A 21,656-nucleotide genomic window follows, 5' to 3' on the forward strand; every position below is an offset into this window, starting at 1 on the left:
CAGCCCCCCTATAACCCAGGGGTCCCCATAGCCCCCGCCCCATATCTAGGGGGTCCCTACAGCCCCTATATGGCCCGGGGGTTCCCTATACGCCCCCCGTCCCGGTTTTGGGGGGGGGGGGGGGGCGGGGTTGTCCCGGTACCGGGGGGGGGCGGGGCGGGAGACAAAGGAGAAAACTTCGCGGAGAGCGAGGGAGCTGCTGGGACACCGGGGGACAAGGAGACCCCCCCCCCTCCCCGGGACACCGGATCCCCCTGACCCCCCCCCCCCCCCTCTCCCCCTGGTCTCCGGGACACCGGGCACAGCGACACCCCCCCCCCCCCGGAGCGCAGCGGGATGCGGGGCTGAGCCAGATGTGAGTGCGGGGGGGGTACTGGGGGGTACTGGGGGGTACTGGGAGCTGAAGGGGGTACTGGGGGGGTCACTGGGAGCTGGAGGGGCGGGTCACTGGGATAGGGGTACTGGGAGCTGGGGAGGGGGCACTGGGAGCTGGGGAGGGGGGGTACTGGGAGCTGGAGGGAGGTTCACTGGGATAGGGGTACTGGGAGCTGGGGGGGCACTGGGATAGGGGTACTGGGAGCTAGAGGGGGTGTTACTAGGATGGGGGTACTGGGAGCTGTGGGGGGTTCACTGGGATGGGGGTACTGGGAGCTGGGGGGGCACTGGGATAGGGGTACTGGGAGCTGGGGGGGCACTGGGATGGGGTACTGGGAGCTAGAGGGGGTGTCACTGGGATAGGGGTACTGGGAGCTTGGGGGGTCACTGGGATGGGGTACTGGGAGCTGGGGGGGGTTCACTGGGATGGGGGTACTGGGAGCTTGGGGGGTCACTGGGATAGGGGTACTGGGAGCTGGAGGGGGGTTCACTGGGATTGCTGGGAGCTGGGGTGGTGTACTGGGAGCTGGGGGGGACGCTGGGATAGGGGGGCTCTGGGACTCAGAGTGGGGGGACGGACACACAGACACACTCAGCAGGGAGTCCAGGAGGCCGTGGGGACAGGGGACGGGGGTTCCGGAGAGGGGACGGGGGTTCCGGAGAGGGGGACACGTAGCTGTAGGGGATGGGGGGGCTGTAAGGGGTCGGGGGGATCCAGGGGGGCCAGACCCCCTGCCCTCCCCCGCAGCCCCCCCACCTCCGGCCACAAGCACGTGGCTCTGGGCAGTCCCGTGTCCCCAAGGGGGGTGACACCTTCCCCCCCCCCCCCCTCGCAGGACGATGAAGCTGCCGCCCCCCCGCTGGCGGCTGCAGGCGCTGGGGGTCGCGCTGGGGGTCTGCGTCACCATCGGCTTCGCCCTGCAGCTCCTGCGGGGGCCCTTCCAGCGCAGGTGAGACCCCCCCGAGGTGCTTCCATCCCCCCTTCAACACACGCTTCTGCTCCCCAAGGCGCTTCACCCCCTCCTCCAAGATGCTGACACCCCCCCCCCCCCTGCTTGAAATGCCCTGGAGCCCCGGGGGGGGGGGGTCTGGATGGGGTGGGGGGTCCCAATCTCCTTGGACAGCCAGGCGGGATTGGTGGGGGGACATCTCATCATCCAGAGAGACCTGGACGAGCTGGAGAATCGGGTCTGAGAGAACCTCAAGAGGTTCAACAAGGCCAAGGGGAAGGTTCCTCCGTCTGGGTCGGGACGATCCCGGATTTCAGTCCAGGCTGGGGAATGACGGGACGGAGAGAAGCTCCGCGGAGGAGGACTCGGGGGGTGCTGGTTGGTGAGGAGCTCAACGTGAGCTGGCAACGTGGCTGGCGGGGAGGGTGGGGATCCTGCCCCTCTTATTTCTCGCTTGTGAAACCTCATCGGGAGAATCGTGTCCAGTTCTGGAATCGCCACCGTAAGAAGGAGGTGGAGCTGTTGGAACGGGCCCAGAGGAGGCTGCACGGATGATGAGAGAGCTGGAGAACCTCCCATGTGAGGACAGGCTGAGAGAATTGGGCTTCTTCAGCCTGGAGAACGCTACGAGGAGATTTTCTAGTGGTTTTCCAGGATCCGAAGGGGCTCCAAGAAAGCTCCAAGAAAGCTGGGGAAAGGCCTTTGCGGTGGTTGGACGAGCGGGCACGGGTACAAACCGGAGAGGGGAGATTTAGACTAGGCGTAAGGAGGAATTTCTTCTGAGACCCTGGCCCAGGTGGTCCCATCCCTGGAGGTCTTCAGGGCCGGGTTGGATGGAGCTCAGAGCAGCCTGATCTCGCGGGGGCTGGATGGTTTTTAAGGTCCCTTCCAACCCTAACGGTTCTATGATCTCCCACCGTGTCCCAGGTTCCACCACGCGCCGCCCCAGGTGGCCCCGTGCCAGCCCCACACGCACCTCGTGTTCCTCAAGACGCACAAGACGGGGGGCAGCAGCGTGGTCAACCTCCTGCACCGCTTCGGGGAGGCCCGGGGGCTGCGGTTCGCGCTCCCTCACCGCTACCAGTTCGGGTACCCAAACAGCTTCCGTGCGGAGAGGGTGAAGGGCTACAGCCCCGGGGGGGCCCCCTTCGACATCATCTGCCACCACATGCGCTTCAACCTCACCGAGGTAACGGGGGCAGCTGGAGAACGCGGAGAGGTTGGAAAGAGAAACGATGTCTGGTGGAGCTGGGAGAACGTGGGACGTGGGGGGAGATGGAGAATGGAATGTAGGAGGGAGATGGAGAACGTGGAGAGGTTGGGAAGGGAAACGATGTCTGGTGGAGCTGGGAGAACGTGGGATGTGGGGAGAGATGGAGAATTTGGAGAGGTTGAGAAGAGACGATGTCTGGTGGAGCTGGGAGAACGTGGGATGTGGGGAGAGATGGAGAATTTGGAGAGGTTGGGAAGAGAAATGATGGCTGGTGGAGCTGGGAGAACATGGGACGTGGTGGGAGATGGAGAAAGTGGGACGCAGAGGGAGATGGAGAACGTGGGATGTGGGGGAGATGGAGAATTTGGAGAGGTTGGGAAGAGAAACGATGGCTGGTGGAGCTGGGAGAACGTGGGATGTGGGGGGAGATGGAGAATTTGGAGAGGTTGGGAAGAGACGATGTCTGGTGGAGCTGGGAGAACGTGGGATGTGGGGGGAGATGGAGAATTTGGAGAGGTTGGGAAGAGAAACGATGGCTGGTGGAGCTGGGAGAACATGGGACGTGGTGGGAGATGGAGAAAGTGGGACGCAGAGGGAGATGGAGAACGTGGGATGTGGGGGAGATGGAGAATTTGGAGAGGTTGGGAAGAGAAACGATGGCTGGTGGAGCTGGGAGAACGTGGGATGTGGGGGGAGATGGAGAATTTGGAGAGGTTGGGAAGAGACGATGTCTGGTGGAGCTGGGAGAACGTGGGATGTGGGGGGAGATGGAGAATTTGGAGAGGTTGGGAAGAGAAACGATGGCTGGTGGAGCTGGGAGAACATGGGACGTGGTGGGAGATGGAGAAAGTGGGACGCAGAGGGAGATGGAGAACGTGGGACGTGGGGGAGATGGAGAACGTGCAGAGGTTGGGAAGAGAAACGATGTCTGGTGGAGCTGGGAGAACGTGGGATGTGGGGAGAGATGGAGAATTTGGAGAGGTTGGGAAGGGAAACGATGGCTGGTGGAGCTGGGAGAACGTGGGATGGAAGCTGGAGAACATGGAGGGAATTTGGGAAGAGAAATGAAGTCTGGGGGACATTGGGGACATCTGGGGGAGATGGAGAACGTGGAGGGGATTTGGGAAGAGGCGCGATGTCTGGTGAAGCCCGAGGATGCCCAGGGGCCGTCTGAGGGAGGTGCCGGGCGTCCCGTGAAGCGGACGAGGAGCTCTGGGGGCGCTGAGCCGCGCGGGCGCTTCCAGGTGCAGAAGGTGATGCCCAACGACAGCTTCTACTTCTCCATCGTGCGGGACCCGGGCACGCTGGGCGAGTCGGCCTTCTCCTACTACCGCGCCGTGGCCCCCGCCTTCCGCCGCGCCCCGTCGCTCGCCGCCTTCCTGGCGTCGCCCGAGCGCTTCTACCAAGCCGGCGCGCGGGGGAACCACTACGCCCGCAACCTCCAGTGGTTCGACTTCGGCTTGCCGGCCGCGGCGAGCGGCGCGGCGGTGGCGTCGGCGCTGGAGGCCCTGGAGCGCGTCTTCGCCTTGGTGCTGCTGGCCGAGCACTTCGACGAGTCGCTGGTTCTGCTCCGCCACGCCCTGTGCTGGCCCGAGGACGCCGTGGCCGCCTTCGCCCACAACGGGCGCCTGGCCGAGGCGGCGCCGGGCTCGCCGCGGGTTTCTCCGGCGCAGGCCGCCCGCCTGCGGGCGTGGAACGGCCTCGACTGGGCTCTCTACGCCCACCTCAACCGCTCCTTCTGGCACCGCGTGGAAGCCTTCGGCGCCGCCCGCCTGCGCCGCGAGGCCTCCCGCCTGCGCCAGCGCCGCGACGCCCTCGCCCGCCTCTGCCTGCGCGGCGGGGGGCCCCTGCCCGCCCGCAGCATCGCCGACGGACGCCTCCGGCCCTTCCAGCCGCCGGGGAGGGCGCAGATCGCCGGCTACGCCCTGCGCCCGGGGCTGCCGCCCGCCGACCGCGAGCTCTGCACCCGCCTCGCCACCCCCGAGCTGCAGTACAAGGACATCCTGGACCAGCGGCAGTTCGGCTGGCGGGGGAACGCCTCCGCGCCCCCCGCGGGGTGACCCTCGCGGTTGACCTTGCGTGCCTCAGTTTACCTTGCGTGCCTCGGTTTACCTGCTGGGGGTGATGCCGTCCCCCCTCCCCTCCCGCCACGGTACGGCTCCGTGCCTCAGTTTCCCTGGGCTGCTGACAGCCCCCCCCCCAGCCCCAGCGGGGCTCGGGGTGCTCCTACGGTACCGCTTCGCACCCTGGTTCACGGGGACTGAGTTAATAGGCTCCCCCTCTGACTGCTGGTCTGGCTCCGTGCCTCAGTTTACCCGGGATGGGTGACAGCCTCCCGCTCCCAACCCCGACAGGGAGTGGGGCTGCTCCTAGGATAACGCTTGGTGCCTCAGTTTCCCCAGGGGAGCGACGGGCTCATCCCGTGCCTCAGTTTCCCCTCTGGGCTGCTCCCCCCTCTTCCAGCGCCGCCATTAGGGGCCGCGCGTCCCGGTTGCCATGGCAACAAGGGGGGGTTTGCCGTACGGCGCGGTCGCCGTGGCAACAAGTGGAGGGTGGGGGGGTGTTGCCGTACGGCGCGGTCGCCGTGGCAACCAGGGCGGGTGGGGCCGCGCGTCGCGGTCGCCGTGGCAACCAGGGCGGGCAGCGCCGCTGTTGGTTGGGCGCCGCATCGATCCGCTCGGAGCTCCGCTGCCCGGCCTGCGCCGCGCCCCGCGCACGCGCGGTGGCTCCGGGAGCGCCGAGCGGAGCCGGGCCCGGCCCGGCCGCCTTTCCCCTCCTCCCCCGCCCCCCCCCCCCCTCCTCCTCCTCCTCCCCGGGAGCCCCCGGAGAGGCCCCGGCACCCCGAGCCCCTCCCGCCCGCTTCCCCCGGGTCCCCCCGTTCCCGGTGCCGCGGGATTTCCGACCCCCGCCGCTGCCTCTTCTCCCGGCCCGCCCTGTTCCGTTCCCCGGGGCTCTCCGCCCGCATCCTCGGTGCCCCCCGGTTCCCCTTTCCCTCCGGGCTCCCCCTGTTCCGTTCCCCGGGGCTCTCCGCCCGCATCCCCGGTGCCCCCCGGTCCCCATTTCCCTCCGGGCTCCCCCTGTTCCGTTCCCGGGGGCTCTCCGCCCGCATCCCCGGTGCCCCCCGGTTCCCGTTCTCCCCTCCCGGTGCCCCGGGATCCCCTCCCGGTTCCATGGAGTCGCAGTGCGATTACTTCATGTACTTCCCGGCGGTGCCGTTCGCGGCCCGGGAGCTGCTGTCGGGGGAGCCGGGCCGGTACCGGGCTCTGCCGCGCCGTAACCACCTCTACCTCGGCGAGACCGTCCGGTTCCTCCTGGTCCTTCGCTGCCGCCCCGGGCCCGCCGCGGCCCGGCCGCCCTGGGCCGAGTTGGCCGCCTCGCTCGCCGCCTTGGCCAGCGTCAGCCCCGGGGCCACCGAGGCCACCGAGCCCGACGGCGACGCCGACAGCCCCGACGCTTCCGCGGTGTTCCGGGAGTGCCGGGCCCTGCTGACCCACGGCCAGGGCCCCCCGGGCCGCCCCGCAGCCGGGGTGGGTGGGAACGGGGCTGCGGGAGGGCGCGGGGGGAGCCCCGCGCTGTCCCCACGGGGCTGACCCCGCGCTGTCCCCAGATCCCCGTGGAGGAGCCGATTGTGTCCACGGACGAGGTGATCTTCCCGCTGACCATCGCCCTCGATAAACTGCCGCCCGGCACCAGCAAGGCCAAGGTGAGGCCCAGGGGACCTTGGGGACAGTGTGGGGACCCTGGGGACAGTGTGGGGACCTCGAAGATAGAAAGGGACCTCGAGGGTAGGAGGGGACCTTGGGAACAGTGTGGGGACCTCGAGGATAGGAGAGGACCTGGGGACAGTGTGGGGACCTCGAGGATAAGAAGGGACCTTGGGGACAGTGTGGGGACCTCGAGGATAGGAGGGGACCTTGGGGACAGTGTGGGGACCCTGGGAACAGTGCGGGGACCTCGAGGATAAGAGGGGACCTTGGGGACAGCATGGGGACTTCGAGGATAGGAGGGGGCCTCAAGGATAGGAGGGGACCTTGGGGACAGCTTAGGGACCTCGAGGATAAGAAGGGACCTTGGGGACAGTGTGGGGACCTTGGGGACAGTGTGGGGACCTCGACGATAAGAAGGGACCTTGGGGACAGTGTGGGGACCTCGAGGATAAGAGGGGACCTTGGGGACAGTGTGGGGACCTCGAGGATAGGAGGGGACCTTGGGGACAGTGTGGGGACCTTGACGATAAGAAGGGACCTTGGGGACAGTGTGGGGACCTCGAAGATAGAAAGGGACCTCAAGGATAGGAGGGGACCTTGGGGACAGTGTGGGGACCTCGAGGATAAGAGGGGACCTTGGGGACAGTGTGGGGACTTCGAGGATAGGAGGGGGCCTCAAGGATAGGAGGGGACCTTGGGGACAGCTTGGGGACCTTGGGGACAGCGTGGGGACCTCGAGAATAGGAGGGGGCCTCAAGGATAGGAGGGGACCTTGGGGACAGCTTGGGGACCTTGGGGACAGCGTGGGGACCTCGAGGATAGGAGGGGACCTTGGGGACAGCTTGGGGACCTTGGGGACAGCGTGGGGACCTCGAAGGTAGGAGGGGACCTTGGGGACAGCGTGGGGACCTCGAGGATAAGAAGGGACCTTGGGGACAGTGTGGGGACCTTGGGGACAGTGTGGGGACCTCGACGATAAGAAGGGACCTTGGGGACAGTGTGGGGACCTCGAAGATAGAAAGGGACCTCGAGGATAGGAGGGGACCTTGGGGACAGTGTGGGGACCTCGAGGATAAGAGGGGACCTTGGGGACAGTGTGGGGACTTCGAGGATAGGAGGGGGCCTCAAGGATAGGAGGGGACCTTGGGGACAGCTTGGGGACCTTGGGGACAGCATGGGGACCTCGAGGATAGGAGGGGACCTTAGGGACAGCTTGGGGACCTTGGGGACAGCTTGGGGACCTCGAGGATAAGAAGGGACCTTGGGGACAGGGGGGAGGACATCCTGGGATGGGAAAGGACTTGAGGGACAGCGTGAGGACAGGGGGTGGGGAGCAGCTCCAACCCTCTCTGGGTCCTCTTGGGGCTGACGTGGGGGGCGAGTGGCACCGTGGGGACAGCGGGGGCTGGAGCAGCGTCCCCGCTCGTCCTCAGATCGTGGTGACAGTGTGGAAGAGGGACACGGAGCCGCCGGAGCTGCAGGAGGGCGGCGGGTACCTGAGCCTGCTGCAGGCGCGGGCGCCGGCACACGTCTTCCGCCAGGAGCAGGGAGCCTTCAAGGCGCAGGGTAAAGGTTTCCCCGCGTCCCTGCTTCCCCTCTTCGTCCCCGTGTCCCCGTGTCCCACGTCCCCTGTTCCTGCAGTGAGCACCCTGCTAACGGTGCTGCCGCCGCCCGTGGTTCGGTGCCGCCAGCTCACCGTGTCCGGGAAATACCTCACGGTGCTCAAAGGTGAGGGGGACGGGGACCGGAACGGGGGTCCCAGGGGTGAGAAAAGGGGTCCCAGGGGTGGTTTGGGATGGGGACGGGGGTCCTAGGAGTGAGAGAAGGGGTCCCGGGGTGAGAAAAGGGGTCCTAGAGGTGGTTTGGGATGGGGACGGGGGTCCCAGGAGTGAGAAAAGGGGTCCTAGGAGTGGTTTGGGATGGGGACAAGGGTCCCAGGGGTGAGAAAAGGGGTCCCAGGAGTGAGAAAAGGGGTCCTAGGGGTGGTTTGGGATGGGGACGGGGGTCCCAGGAGTGAGAAAAGGGGTCCCAGGAGTGAGAAAAGGGGTCCTAGGGGTGGTTTGGGATGGAGACGGGGGTCCCAGCAGTGAGAAAAGGGGTCCTAGGGGTGGTTTGGGATGGGGACGGGGGTCCCAGGAGTGAGAAAAGGGGTCCTAGGGGTGGTTTGGGATGGGGACGAGGGTCCCAGGGGTGAGAAAAGGGGTCCTAGGGGTGGTTTGGGATGGGGACGGGGGTCCTAGGGGTGGTGGGATGGGGAAGAGGGTCCCAGGACCGGGGGCCTGTGGGGCGGTTGTGACACAGCGGAGGGCGCGGGGCAGAGGAGGGGGTGACGTAGAGTGGCGCGGGGGGAACACAGAGTAATCCCGGGTGGCCCCGGCCGCATCGTCGTCCCTCGCTGTCCCCAGTGCTCAACGGCTGCTCGCAGGAGGAGATTTCCCTGTGGGACGTGCAGATCCTGCCCAACTTCAACGCCAGCTACCTGCCCGTCATGCCCGACGGCTCCGTCCTGCTGGTCGATGACGTCTGGTGAGCCCCGGGAGCCCCGTTTTCCTTGGGATGGGGCCGCAGGGACGCTCGGGGCGGCGGTGCTGCCTCCCCTGTGTCCAAGCTGTCCCCGTTGTCCCTGTTGCGCAGCCACCACTCCGGAGAGGTGCCGGTGGGAGCTTTCTGCCGCGTGACGGGCGCCGGCTCCGCTTGTCCCTGTGCCCTCGGTGCCCTCGAGGAGCACAATTTCCTCTTCCAGCTCCAGGCACCGGAGAGGCCTCCGGAGGACGCCAAGGAGGTGAGGGGACACCCTGGGCAGGGACCGTCGTGGCTGGGGACAGGGATGGGCTTCCTGGAACAACGGGGATGGGTGTCCTGACGTGGCTGGGACGGGAAAAGGAGCCTGGAGGCCGTGTTGGAATGATCTGGGCCAGGATCAAGGGCCTGGGGAACGATGTCCTTGTTCCTGGCCAGCGGAGACCAACCTGGGTGGGATGTGTGGCCACTGTGCTTGCCGTGGGGCCACTGTCCTCCAAGGGGACCCCAAGGGGACGTGAGGACATTGGGGACTGTGGGGACAGGGACATCTCTGACCCGTTGTCCCCACTCCCAGGGCCTGGAGGTCCCGCTGGTGGCCGTGATCCGGTGGTCAACGCCCAAACTGCCCTTCACCAGCAGCATCTTCACCCATTACCGGTGAGCGTGGGATTCCCCGGAAAGGCTCCTCCGTGTCCCTGTCCCAGCGTCCTTGGGGCTCCGTGGGGAACGTCCCACCCTGCTCCTGGTGGGAAGCTTCCCTCCCTCCCTCTCCGGCCCCCTCCCAGGCTGCCGAGCATCCGCCTGGAGCGGCCGCGCTTCGTGATGACGGCCGACTGCGAGTCGCCGGTGCGAGCCCGGCAGCGCTTCACCGTCACCTACACCCTCCTCAACGACCTCCAGGACTTCCTGGCCGTCCGCCTCGTCTGGACACCCGAAACCGCCACGGCCGGTGGGAATGGAGGGACCGGAGAGGGTGGGAAGGGGATTGGAGGGGCTGGGGGCGACCAGCGGGAGATGGGAGTGGAATCGTAGAATCACCAGGTTGGAAGAGACCCACCGGATCATCGAGCCCAACCGTTCCCATCAAACACTAACCCATGTCCCTCAGCACCTCGTCCACCCGGCCCTTAAACCCTCCAGGGAAGGTGAATCAACCCCCTCCCTGTTCCAGAGCCCAACGACCCTTTCTTTTTCCTAATGTTCAGCCTGAACCTCCCCTGGTGGAGCTTGAGGCCATTCCCTCTCGTCCTGTCCCCTGTCCCTTGGGAGAAGAGCCCAGCTCCCTCCTCTCCACAACCTCCTCTCAGGGAGTTGGAGAGAGCAATGAGGTCTCTCCTCAGCCTCCTCTTCTCCAGGATAAACACCCCCAGTTCCTCCTCGTAATCCTTGTTCTCCAGCCCCTTCCCCAGCTCCGTGCTCCTCTCTGGACTCGCTCCAGAGCCTCAAGGTCCTTCTTGGAGCGAGGAACCCAGAACTGAGCCCAGGATTCGAGGTTTGGTCTCAGCAGAGGGAGAAGAACCTCCCTGGCCCTGCTGGCCGCTCATTTCTGCTCCAAGCCAAGACGCCCTCGGCCCCCTGGGCCCCCTGGGTCCTGTTCAACCAACCCCCCCAGGCCCTTCTCCTCCAGCACCTTTCCAGCTGCTTTCCTGGGCTGGAGCTGCTCAGGGTGGTTGTGGTGGATGGGAGGAGCCGGAGGTGGTCGGGATGGGATGGGATGGGAATTGGAGGTGGTGGAGATGAGATGGGCTGGGGAGGCCGCAACGGGCCGGGAGGAGCTGGAGGGCGCGGAGATGGGGAAAAAAGGAGGCGGAGGTGTCCGCGCAGGTTCCCGCGGCCCCGTCTCAGCCGGGCCGCTGTTCCCACAGGGAAGAAGCTCTCCGGGGAGGAACGCCGGGCCACGCAAGCGGCGCTGGACGCCATCGTGTGCCACACGCCGCTCAACAACCTGGGCTACTCGCGCAAGGGCAGCGCCCTCACCATCCGGGTGGCCTTCCAGGCGCTCCGGGCCGGACTCTTTGAGGTGAGGCCGCGTGGCCGGCGGCGGGAATGCCGAGGGCCGGTCCGGCGTCGTCACCGTGTCCCCTGCGTGTCCCCAGCTGTCCCAGCACATGAAGCTGAAGCTCCAGTTCACAGCCAGCGTGGCCAACCCGCCGCCCGAGGCCCGACCCGTGTCCCGCAAGAGCAGCCCCAGCAGCCCGGCCGTGAGGGAGCTGGTGGAGCGACACCAGGCCGGGCTCGGCCGATCCCAGTCCTTCTCCCACCAGCAGCCAGCACGGAGCCACCTCATGCGGTAACGGGGACAGCAGGGAGCGGGAAAAGAGGGACACGGGGCAGGGGACAGAGGGAAAAGGGATGATGGGGACTGAAAAAAGGGACACAGAGGGAAAAGGGATGATGGGGACCGGGAGAAGGGACACAGAGGGCAAGGGATGATGGGGACTGGGAAGAGGGGCACGGGGCAGGGGACAGAGGGAAAAGGGATGATGGGGACTGGGAAGAGGGACACGGAGGGGGAGACGAGAGAGAAAAGGGATGATGGGGATGGGGAAGAAGGACACGGGACAGAGGGAAAAGGGATGATGGGGACTGGAAAAAGGGACATAGAGCAGGGGACAGAGGGAAAAGGGATGATGGGGACCGGGAGAAGGGACACGGGGCAGGGGATAGAGGGAAAAGGGATGATGGGGACTGAAAAAAGGGACATAGAAGGAAAAGGGATGATGGGGACTGGAAAAAGGGACACAGAGCAGGGGACAGAGGGAAAAGGGATGATGGGGACTGAAAAAAGGGACACAGAGGGAAAAGGGATGATGGGGACCGGGAGAAGGGACACGGAAGGCAAGGGATGATGGGGACTGGGAAGAGGGGCACGGGGCAGGGGACAGAGGGAAAAGGGATGATGGAGACTGGGAAGAGGGACACGGGACAGAGGGAAAAGGGATGATGGGGACTGAAAAAAGGGACACAGAGCAGGGGACAGAGGGAAAAGGGATGATGGGGACTGAAAAAAGGGACACAGAGGGAAAAGGGATGATGGGGACCGGGAGAAGGGACATGGGGCAGGGGACAGAGGGAAAAGGGATGATGGAGACTGGGAAGAGGGACACAGAGGGGGAGACAAGAGAGAAAAAAGATGATGGGGATGGGGAAGAAGAACATGGGACAGAGGGAAAAGGGATGATGGGGACTGAAAAAAGGGACACAGAGGGAAAAGGGATGATGGGGACTGGGAAGAGGGACACAGAGGGGGAGACAAGAGAGAAAAAAGATGATGGGGATGGGGAAGAAGAACATGGGACAGAGGGAAAAGGGATGATGGGGACTGGGAAGAGGGACACGGAGGGGGAGACAAGAGAGAAAAGGGATGATGGGGATGGGGAAGAAGGACACGGGACAGAGGGAAAAGGGATGATGGGGACTGGAAAAAGGGACATAGAGCAGGGGACAGAGGGAAAAGGGATGATGGGGACCGGGAGAAGGGACACGGGGCAGGGGATAGAGGGAAAAGGGATGATGGGGACTGAAAAAAGGGACACAGAGGGAAAAGGGATGATGGGGACTGAAAAAAGGGACACAGAGCAGGGGACAGAGGGAAAAGGGATGATGGGGACTGAAAAAAGGGACATAGAGGGAAAAGGGATGATGGGGACTGAAAAAAGGGACATAGAGGGAAAAGGGATGATGGGGACTGAAAAAAGGGACACAGAGGGAAAAGGGATGATGGCGACCGGGAGAAGGGACATGGGGCAGGGGACAGAGGGAAAAGGGATGATGGAGACTGGGAAGAGGGACACGGAGGGGGAGACAAGAGAGAAAAAAGATGATGGGGATGGGGAAGAAGAACATGGGACAGAGGGAAAAGGGATGATGGGGACTGGAAAGAGAGACAGGGAGTGGCAGGGATGGGACAGAGGGCTGTGAAGGGCCGGGGGGGGGACCTGGGGAGCTGTAGGGACGCGGGGACAGCCCGCTCTGTTCCCGCAGGTCCGGCAGCGTGATGGAACGCCGCGCCATCACCCCGCCGGTGGGGTCCCCCGTGGGGCGGCCGCTCTACCTGCCCCCGGAGAAGACGGTGCTTTCGCTGGATAAAATCGCCAAGCGGGAATGCAAAGTGCTGGTCGTGGAGCCAGTGAAGTGACAGGGACCTCGGGGTGGGGGGACGATCGTCCTGGAGAAAGTTGGGGGGGGGGGCGGGGGGAGGGGGGGAACCTGCTGCTTCCCTGGGGCTGGAAGGTGCCATGGGGAGGGACCAAGGGGGACAGGGGGTTTGTCCCCAACCTGGGGCTGGTCCCAGCGCTGTTTACACCCCGTTCGGCTTCGATTTGGCTGCTTGGGAAGGGAGGGATGGGGGGGGGGGGGGGACACGGGGCCAGGACCCTTGGGGACACGGGGACGTCACCGAGCCCTGGTACAGGTGCCACCTTCACTCCCTGTTATTTATTTATCTGCACGCGTGCCAATAAACGCCAGCCCGGACATGGGGACAGTCGCTTGGAGAGCACGGGGAGGGGGACACCCCCCCAAAAAAAGGCTGGATTGGGGAACGGGGACACGATTTATTGTCTCAGTAGAGGGACAGCAGGGAAGGGGATGTGGGAACTGGGGGGGGCAGCATCCCCATCTTTGAGGCCCTGGGGACAGCAGGGACGCGGGGGGACCCTGTGCCCCCTCCCCGGGGAACGGGGCAGGGGGGGGTCAGACGGGAACAGGCTCCTGGCTGTGGTTTTGTCGCTTCACCACGAAGAGCTTCTGGCCGGAGATGGTGACGAGGAGGGAGTGTTCCCCAAAAACCACTGCGGGGACAGCGAGTGGGGACAGTGGGGACTGGGGCGGCGGCGGGGGGGGGGGGGTTGTTTGCGCTGTGTCCCCCCCCCCAACCTCCTGCCCCCTGTGTCTCACCTGAGAGACGTTTGAAGGGGGGGTCGTGGCCGCGCTGCAGCCCGCAGGCTGTGGCCACCAGCTCGGAGAGGACGGACGCCGTCTGCTCGTCGTTCTCCAGGTCTCCCGAGGACTTTGGGGGGGGGACGACACACGGACAGTGTCGCGACACCCCGAGGGCAGGGAACCCCCCACTTCCCACCCCTGTTTCCCCCCCAATTCCCACTGCCCCCCCTCTTTTAACCCCCCAATTCCCACTGCCCCCCCTTTAACCCCCCAATTCCCACTGCCCCCCCTCTTTTAACCCCGCAATTCCCATTTCCCACCCCTTTTCTCCCCCAATTCCCACTGCCCCCCCACCCCTTTAACCCCCAATTCCCACTGCCCCCTTCCCTCTTTTCCCCCCCAATTCCCACTGCCCCACCCCTTTTCCCCCCCAATTCCCACTGCCCCCCCACCCCTTTAACCCCCAATTCCCGCTGCCCCCCCTCTTTTAACCCCCCAATTCCCATTTCCCACCCCTTTTCTCCCCCAATTCCCACTGCCCCCACCCCTTTTCCCCCCCAATTCCCACCGCCCCCCCTCTTTTAACCCCCCAATTCCCATTTCCCACCCCTTTCCCCCCCAATTCCCACCGCCCCCCCTCTTTTAACCCCCCAATTCCCACTGCCCCCCTCTTTTAACCCCCCAATTCCCATTTCCCACCCCTTTCCCCCCCAATTCCCACCGCCCCCCCCTTTTAACCCCCCAATTCCCACTGCCCCCCTCTTTTAACCCCCCAATTCCCACTGCCCCCCACCCCTTTCCCCCCCAATTCCCATTTCCCACCCCTTTCCCCCCAATTCCCACTGCCCCCCACCCCTTTTCCCCCCCAATTCCCGCTGCCCCCCCTTTTAACCCCCCAATTCCCACTGCCCCCCCTTTTAACCCCCCAATTCCCACTGCCCCCCCCTCTTAACCCCCCAATTCCCATTTCCCACCCCTTTTCCCCCCCAATTCCCGCTGCCCCCCCCTTTAACCCCCCAATTCCCACTGCCCCCCCCTTTTAACCCCCCAATTCCCATTCCCCCCTCTTTTAACCCCCCAATTCCCATTTCCCACCCCTTTCCCCCCCAATTCCCACTGCCCCCCACCCCTTTAACCCCCAATTCCCACTGCCCCCCCCTTTTAACCCCCCAATTCCCATTCCCCCCCTTTTAACCCCCCAATTCCCATTTCCCACCCCTTTCCCCCCCCAATTCCCACTGCCCCCCCTCTTTTAACCCCCCAATTCCCATTTCCCACCCCTCTTTCCCCCCAATTCCCACTGCCCCCCCACCGCCAGGACGGCTCCATCGCTGATCACCAGGTAGCCCAGCTGCCCCGGGATCCGCTCCAGCCCCTGGGTCAGCGCTGTGGTCTGGGGGGGGGACACACACACGACTGAACCCCAATACCCCCCCCCACAACCCTCGCCGCCCCCCCCCCCCCCCCCCACAACCCTCGCCGCCCCCCCCCCCCCCCTCCCCAGCCCCGCCACACACACCATGGCGCCCGCTCCGCAGCGCTGGCCCCGCCCCCCCGGGCTCCCATTGGCTCCGGGAGCTGCCAATCACCGCACGGCGGCCAATGGAAGCGAGAGGGCCCCGCCAAGCCCCGCCCCGCGCCCCGCTGCTGCCACCGCCTGGCCGAGGAGCGGTACTGCAGCCGCGTCCCGTGGGGGCCTCTGGAGGGTTCCTGGAGGGGAGAGGAGGGTTCTAGGAGGCCGAGGGTTAGGGATGCGGTTAGGGTTAGTGTTAGGGTTCGGATCTATAAGGCTCTGGGGTCCTTTAGAATTGTCCAGAGGGCCTATAGAAAGGTCTGGGGGCCTTAAAAAAGACTCTGGGGGGCTCTCAGACCCGTCTAGAGCCCCTCTGGACCGTTTTAAAGGCCCCCAGACCCTTCTAGAGTCCCCCCCCGAACCCTTCTAAAGGCCCCCCATACACTTCTAGAGCCCCTCTGGACAATTCTAAAGGCCTCTAGACCCTTCTAGAGCACCCTAGGCCTGTTCTAAAGGACCCCAGACCCTTCTAGAGGCCCCCAGAGTCCTTCTAAAGGCCCCAGACCTCTCTAAAGCCTGCCAGGGCCCTTCTAAAGACCTCCAGACCCTCCTAGAGCTCCTCTAGACCCTTCGAAAAGCACCCAAACCATTCTACAGCCCCTAAGGTCCCTTCTAAATGCCCTCAGACCCTTTTAGGGCGCCTCGGGACCCTTTTTAAAACCCCCAGACCCTTCTAGAGCCCATCTGGACCATTCTAAAGGCCTCCAGACCCCTCTAGAGCCCCCCAGAGACCTTCTAAAGGCCACTGGACCCTTCTAGAGCATCTCACATCCTTTCTAAAGGCCCCCAGACTCTTCTAGAGCCCCCCAGGGACCTTCTAAAGGCCCCCGGACCCTTCTAGAGCTTCTCACGTCCCTTCTAAAGGCCCCCAGACCCTTCTAGAGCCCCCCAGGGACCTTCTAAAAGTCCCCAAACCATTCTACAGCCCATAAGGTCCCTTCTAAATGTCCTCAGACCCTTTTAGGGCACCTCTGGACCCTTTTTAAAACCCCCAGACGCTTCTAGAGCCCCTCATGTTTCTTCTAAGGGCCCTCAGACCGTTCTAGAGCCCCTCATGTCCTTTCTAAATGCCCCCAGACCCTTCTAGAGCCCCCCCGGGGCCATTCTAAATTCCCCCAGACCCTCCTAGAGCCCCCAGGGCCGTTTTAAAGGACTCCAGACCCTTCTCAAGCCTCCCAGGGCCCTTCTATAGGCCCCCAGACCCTTCTAGAGTGCCCACGAGCCCGTCTAAAGGCCCCCAGACCCCTCTAGAGCCTTTTAGAACCCTTCTAAAGGGCCTCAGACCCTTCTAGTGGCCCTCTGGACCCCCTTTAAGGCCCTCAGACTGTTTTAGAGACCCCCGAGCCACTCAAAAGGTCCCCAGACCCTTCTAGAGACCCGCAGGACCCTTCAAAAAGTCCCTAGACCCTTCTAGAGAATGCCCAGGATCGTTCTAAAGGAATCCAGACCCTTCTAGATCCTCTTTGAGCCCTTCCAAAGGCTTCCAGACCCTTCTAGAGCCTCCGAGGACCATTCTAAAGGAACCCAGACCCTTCTAAAGGCTCTAAGAAACATTCTAAAGGATCCCAGACACTTCTAGAGTCCCCCAGGGCCCTTCTAAAGGCCCCTGGACCCTTCTAGAGCTTCTCACGTCCCTTCTAAAAGCCCCCAGACCCTTCTAGAGCCCCCAGGGCCCTTCTAAAAGCGCCAAGACCCTTCTAGAGCCCATCTGGACCATTCTAAACGCCCCCAGACCCCTCTAGGGGCCCCCAGAGCCCTTCTAAAGGCCCCTGCACCCTTCTAGAGCCTCTCACGTCCCTTCTAAAAGCTTACAGACCCTTCTAGAGCCCCCAGAGACATTCTAAAGGCCCCTGAACCCTTGTAGAGCTTCTCACGTCCCTTCTAAAGGCCCCCAGACCCTTCTAGAGACCACCAGGACCCTTCTAAAGGCCCCCAGACCCCTCTAGAGCCCTTTAGAGCCCTTCTAAAGGCCCTCAGGCCCTTCTAGTGGCCCTCTGGACCACTTTTGAGGCCCCCAGACCATTTTAGAGCCCCCCTTAGCCACTCAAAAGGTCTCCAGACCCCTCTAGAGCCCCCCAGAGACCTTCTAAAGGCCACTGGACCCTTCTAGAGCGTCTCACATCCTTTCTAAAGGCCCCCAGACTCTTCTAGAGCCCCCCAGGGACCTTCTAAAGGCCCCCGGACCCTTCTAGAGCTTCTCACGTCCCTTCTAAATGCCCCCAGACCCTTCTAGAGCCCCCCAGGGCCCTTCTAAAAGTCCCCAAACCATTCTACAGCCCATAAGGTCCCTTCTAAATGCCCTCAGACCCTTTTAGGGCACCTCTGGACCCTTTTAATAACCCCCAGACCCTTCTAGAGCCCCTCATGTTTCTTCTAAGGGCCCTCAGACCGTTCTAGAGCCACTCATGTCCTTTCTGAAAGCCCCCAGACCGTTCTAGAGCCCCCCAGGGGCCATTCTAAATTCCCCCAGACCCTCCTAGAGCCCCCCGGGCCTTTTTAAAGGACTCCAGACCCTTCTAGAGACCACCAGGGCCCTTCTAAAGGCACCCAGACCCTTCGAGAGCCCTTTAGAGCCCTTCTAAAGGCCCTCTAGGCCCTTCTAGTGGCCTTCTGGACCCCTTTTAAGGCCCCCAGACTGTTTTAGAACCCCCCTGAGCCACTCAAAAGGCCCCCAGACCCTTCTAGAGCCCCTCATGTCCCTTCTAAATGCATCTAGACCATTCTAGAGCCCCTCATGTCCCTTCTGAAAGCTCCCAGACTATTCTAGAGCCCCTCGGGACAGTTCTAAAGGCCCCCAGACCCTTCTAGAGACCCTCTGGACAGTTCTAAAGGCCCTCAGACCCTTCTAGAGCCTCCCAGGGCCCTTCTAAAGGCCCCCGGACCCTTCTAGGGCACCTCTGAACACTTCTTAATGCCCCCAGACCCTACTAGAGGCCTCAGAGCCCTTCTGAAAGCCCCCAGACAAATCTAGAGCCCCCTAGAGCCATTCTAAAGGCCCCCAGACCCTTCTAGAGCCCCCCACGGCCCTTCTAAAAGCGCCAAGACCCTTCTAGAGCCCCCTTGAGCCATTCTAAAGGACCCCGGACCCATCTAGAGCCCCCCAGAGACCTTCTAAAGGTCCCTGGACCCTTCTAGAGCTTCTCAAGTCCCTTCTAAAAGCCCCCAGACCCTTCTAGAGCCCCCCAGAGACCTTCTAAAGGTCCCTGGACCCTTCTAGAGCTTCTCACGCCCCTTCTAAAGGCCCTCAGACCCTTCTAGAGCCTACCAGGACCCTTCTAAAAGTCCCCAAACCATTCTACAGCCCATAAGGTCCCTTCTAAATGTCCTCAGACCCTTTTAGGGCACCTCTGGACCCTTTTTAAAACCTCCAGACCCTTCTAGAGCCCCTCATGTTTCTTCTAAGGGCCCTCAGACCGTTCTAGAGCCACTCATGTCCTTTCTAAATGCCCCCAGACCCTTCTAGAGCCCCCCCGGGGCCATTCTAAATTCCCCCAGACCCTCCTAGAGCCCCCAGGGCCGTTTTAAAGGACTCCAGACCCTTCTCAAGCCTCCCAGGGCCCTTCTATAGGCCCCCAGACCCTTCTAGAGTGCCCACGAGCCCGTCTAAAGGTCCCCAGACCCCTCTAGAGCCTTTTAGAACCCTTCTAAAGGGCCTCAGACCCTTCTAGTGGCCCTCTGGACCCCCTTTAAGGCCCTCAGACTGTTTTAGAGACCCCCGAGCCACTCAAAAGGTCCCCAGACCCTTCTAGAGACCCGCAGGACCCTCCAAATGTCCCTAGACTCTTCTAGAGAATGCCCAGGATCGTTCTAAAGGAATCCAGACCCTTCTAGATCCTCTTTGAGCCCTTCCAAAGGCTTCCAGACCCTTCTAGAGCCTCCGAGGACCATTCTAAAGGAACCCAGACCCTTCTAAAGGCTCTAAGAAACATTCTAAAGGATCCCAGACACTTCTAGAGTCCCCCAGGGCCCTTCTAAAGGCCCCTGGACCCTTCTAGAGCTTCTCACGTCCCTTCTAAAAGCCCCCAGACCCTTCTAGAGCCCCCAGGGCCCTTCTAAAAGCGCCAAGACCCTTCTAGAGCCCATCTGGACCATTCTAAACGCCCCCAGACCCCTCTAGGGGCCCCCAGAGCCCTTCTAAAGGCCCCTGCACCCTTCTAGAGCCTCTCACGTCCCTTCTAAAAGCTTACAGACCCTTCTAGAGCCCCCAGAGACATTCTAAAGGCCCCTGAACCCTTGTAGAGCTTCTCACGTCCCTTCTAAAGGCCCCCAGACCCTTCTAGAGACCACCAGGACCCTTCTAAAGGCCCCCAGACCCCTCTAGAGCCCTTTAGAGCCCTTCTAAAGGCCCTCAGGCCCTTCTAGTGGCCCTCTGGACCACTTTTGAGGCCCCCAGACCATTTTAGAGCCCCCCTTAGCCACTCAAAAGGTCTCCAGACCCCTCTAGAGCCCCCCAGAGACCTTCTAAAGGCCACTGGACCCTTCTAGAGCGTCTCACATCCTTTCTAAAGGCCCCCAGACTCTTCTAGAGCCCCCCAGGGACCTTCTAAAGGCCCCCGGACCCTTCTAGAGCTTCTCACGTCCCTTCTAAATGCCCCCAGACCCTTCTAGAGCCCCCCAGGGCCCTTCTAAAAGTCCCCAAACCATTCTACAGCCCATAAGGTCCCTTCTAAATGCCCTCAGACCCTTTTAGGGCACCTCTGGACCCTTTTAATAACCCCCAGACCCTTCTAGAGCCCCTCATGTTTCTTCTAAGGGCCCTCAGACCGTTCTAGAGCCACTCATGTCCTTTCTGAAAGCCCCCAGACCGTTCTAGAGCCCCCCAGGGGCCATTCTAAATTCCCCCAGACCCTCCTAGAGCCCCCCGGGCCTTTTTAAAGGACTCCAGACCCTTCTAGAGACCACCAGGGCCCTTCTAAAGGCACCCAGACCCTTCGAGAGCCCTTTAGAGCCCTTCTAAAGGCCCTCTAGGCCCTTCTAGTGGCCTTCTGGACCCCTTTTAAGGCCCCCAGACTGTTTTAGAACCCCCCTGAGCCACTCAAAAGGCCCCCAGACCCTTCTAGAGCCCCTCATGTCCCTTCTAAATGCATCTAGACCATTCTAGAGCCCCTCATGTCCCTTCTGAAAGCTCCCAGACTATTCTAGAGCCCCTCGGGACAGTTCTAAAGGCCCCCAGACCCTTCTAGAGACCCTCTGGACAGTTCTAAAGGCCCTCAGACCCTTCTAGAGCCTCCCAGGGCCCTTCTAAAGGCCCCCGGACCCTTCTAGGGCACCTCTGAACACTTCTTAATGCCCCCAGACCCTACTAGAGGCCTCAGAGCCCTTCTGAAAGCCCCCAGACAAATCTAGAGCCCCCTAGAGCCATTCTAAAGGCCCCCAGACCCTTCTAGAGCCCCCCACGGCCCTTCTAAAAGCGCCAAGACCCTTCTAGAGCCCCCTTGAGCCATTCTAAAGGACCCCGGACCCATCTAGAGCCCCCCAGAGACCTTCTAAAGGTCCCTGGACCCTTCTAGAGCTTCTCAAGTCCCTTCTAAAAGCCCCCAGACCCTTCTAGAGCCCCCCAGAGACCTTCTAAAGGTCCCTGGACCCTTCTAGAGCTTCTCACGCCCCTTCTAAAGGCCCTCAGACCCTTCTAGAGCCTACCAGGACCCTTCTAAAAGTCCCCAAACCATTCTACAGCCCATAAGGTCCCTTCTAAATGTCCTCAGACCCTTTTAGGGCACCTCTGGACCCTTTTTAAAACCTCCAGACCCTTCTAGAGCCCCTCATGTTTCTTCTAAGGGCCCTCAGACCGTTCTAGAGCCACTCATGTCCTTTCTAAATGCCCCCAGACCCTTCTAGAGCCCCCCCGGGGCCATTCTAAATTCCCCCAGACCCTCCTAGAGCCCCCAGGGCCGTTTTAAAGGACTCCAGACCCTTCTCAAGCCTCCCAGGGCCCTTCTATAGGCCCCCAGACCCTTCTAGAGTGCCCACGAGCCCGTCTAAAGGCCCCCAGACCCCTCTAGAGCCTTTTAGAACCCTTCTAAAGGGCCTCAGACCCTTCTAGTGGCCCTCTGGACCCCCTTTAAGGCCCTCAGACTGTTTTAGAGACCCCCGAGCCACTCAAAAGGTCCCCAGACCCTTCTAGAGACCCGCAGGACCCTCCAAATGTCCCTAGACTCTTCTAGAGAATGCCCAGGATCGTTCTAAAGGAATCCAGACCCTTCTAGATCCTCTTTGAGCCCTTCCAAAGGCTTCCAGACCCTTCTAGAGCCTCCGAGGACCATTCTAAAGGAACCCAGACCCTTCTAAAGGCTCTAAGAAACATTCTAAAGGATCCCAGACACTTCTAGAGTCCCCCAGGGCCCTTCTAAAGGACCCTGGACCCTTCTAGAGCTTCTCACGTCCCTTCTAAAAGCCCCCAGACCCTTCTAGATCCCCCCAGGGCCCTTCTA

The 21,656-nt window shown here is 62.6% G+C and overlaps 2 protein-coding genes across 5 annotated transcripts; one reads left to right on the plus strand and one right to left on the minus strand.

The window, feature by feature from the left end:
* The first annotated feature begins 338 nt into the window (after nt 1-338).
* On the plus strand, nt 339-13,250 carry TRAPPC14 (trafficking protein particle complex subunit 14). 3 transcript variants are annotated; one of them, XM_069882442.1, is made up of 13 exons: nt 339-355; nt 1,212-1,325; nt 2,253-2,514; nt 6,146-6,241; nt 7,679-7,811; nt 7,887-7,973; nt 8,651-8,771; nt 8,880-9,027; nt 9,343-9,425; nt 9,554-9,717; nt 10,634-10,788; nt 10,865-11,058; nt 12,753-13,250. In XM_069882442.1, coding segments are annotated over exons 1-13 (1,713 nt in total). In that variant the 5' UTR covers nt 339-353; the 3' UTR covers nt 12,907-13,250. The 3 variants fall into 3 exon arrangements, with proteins under 3 accessions (XP_069738543.1, XP_069738545.1, XP_069738544.1); XM_069882444.1 differs by lacking the exons at nt 339-355; nt 1,212-1,325 and adding an exon at nt 1,559-1,707; XM_069882443.1 differs by lacking the exons at nt 339-355; nt 1,212-1,325; nt 2,253-2,514 and adding an exon at nt 5,327-6,065.
* Nucleotides 13,251-13,304: 54 nt separating this feature from the next.
* LAMTOR4 (late endosomal/lysosomal adaptor, MAPK and MTOR activator 4) lies at nt 13,305-15,213 on the minus strand. 2 transcript variants are annotated; one of them, XM_069882446.1, is made up of 4 exons: nt 15,172-15,213; nt 14,992-15,045; nt 13,668-13,779; nt 13,305-13,561 (listed from the first exon to the last, which is right to left on the minus strand). In XM_069882446.1, exons 1-4 carry the CDS (start codon nt 15,172-15,174, stop codon nt 13,464-13,466), a joined length of 267 nt encoding a protein of 88 aa, XP_069738547.1. In that variant the 5' UTR covers nt 15,175-15,213; the 3' UTR covers nt 13,305-13,463. The 2 variants fall into 2 exon arrangements, with proteins under 2 accessions (XP_069738547.1, XP_069738546.1); XM_069882445.1 differs by having other exon boundaries at nt 14,965-15,045.
* Nucleotides 15,214-21,656: the final 6,443 nt, after the last annotated feature.

This window comes from Phaenicophaeus curvirostris, unplaced genomic scaffold (assembly GCF_032191515.1).
Source record: "Phaenicophaeus curvirostris isolate KB17595 unplaced genomic scaffold, BPBGC_Pcur_1.0 scaffold_153, whole genome shotgun sequence".
Lineage (NCBI taxonomy): Eukaryota > Metazoa > Chordata > Aves > Cuculiformes > Cuculidae > Phaenicophaeus > Phaenicophaeus curvirostris.

Excerpts from the sequence above, each read along its gene's own strand:
- LAMTOR4 (XM_069882445.1), bottom strand. Across the intron at positions 13,780-14,964 it reads GCGATGGAGCCGTCCTGGCG|TCCTCGGGAGACCTGGAGAA; the intron begins GTGGGGGGGCAG and ends CCCCCCCCAAAG. Across the intron at positions 13,562-13,667 it reads CCCCTTCAAACGTCTCTCAG|TGGTTTTTGGGGAACACTCC; the intron begins GTGAGACACAGG and ends CTGTCCCCGCAG.
- TRAPPC14 (XM_069882442.1), top strand. Across the intron at positions 9,028-9,342 it reads CTCCGGAGGACGCCAAGGAG|GGCCTGGAGGTCCCGCTGGT; the intron begins GTGAGGGGACAC and ends CCCCACTCCCAG. Across the intron at positions 9,718-10,633 it reads ACCCGAAACCGCCACGGCCG|GGAAGAAGCTCTCCGGGGAG; the intron begins GTGGGAATGGAG and ends CTGTTCCCACAG.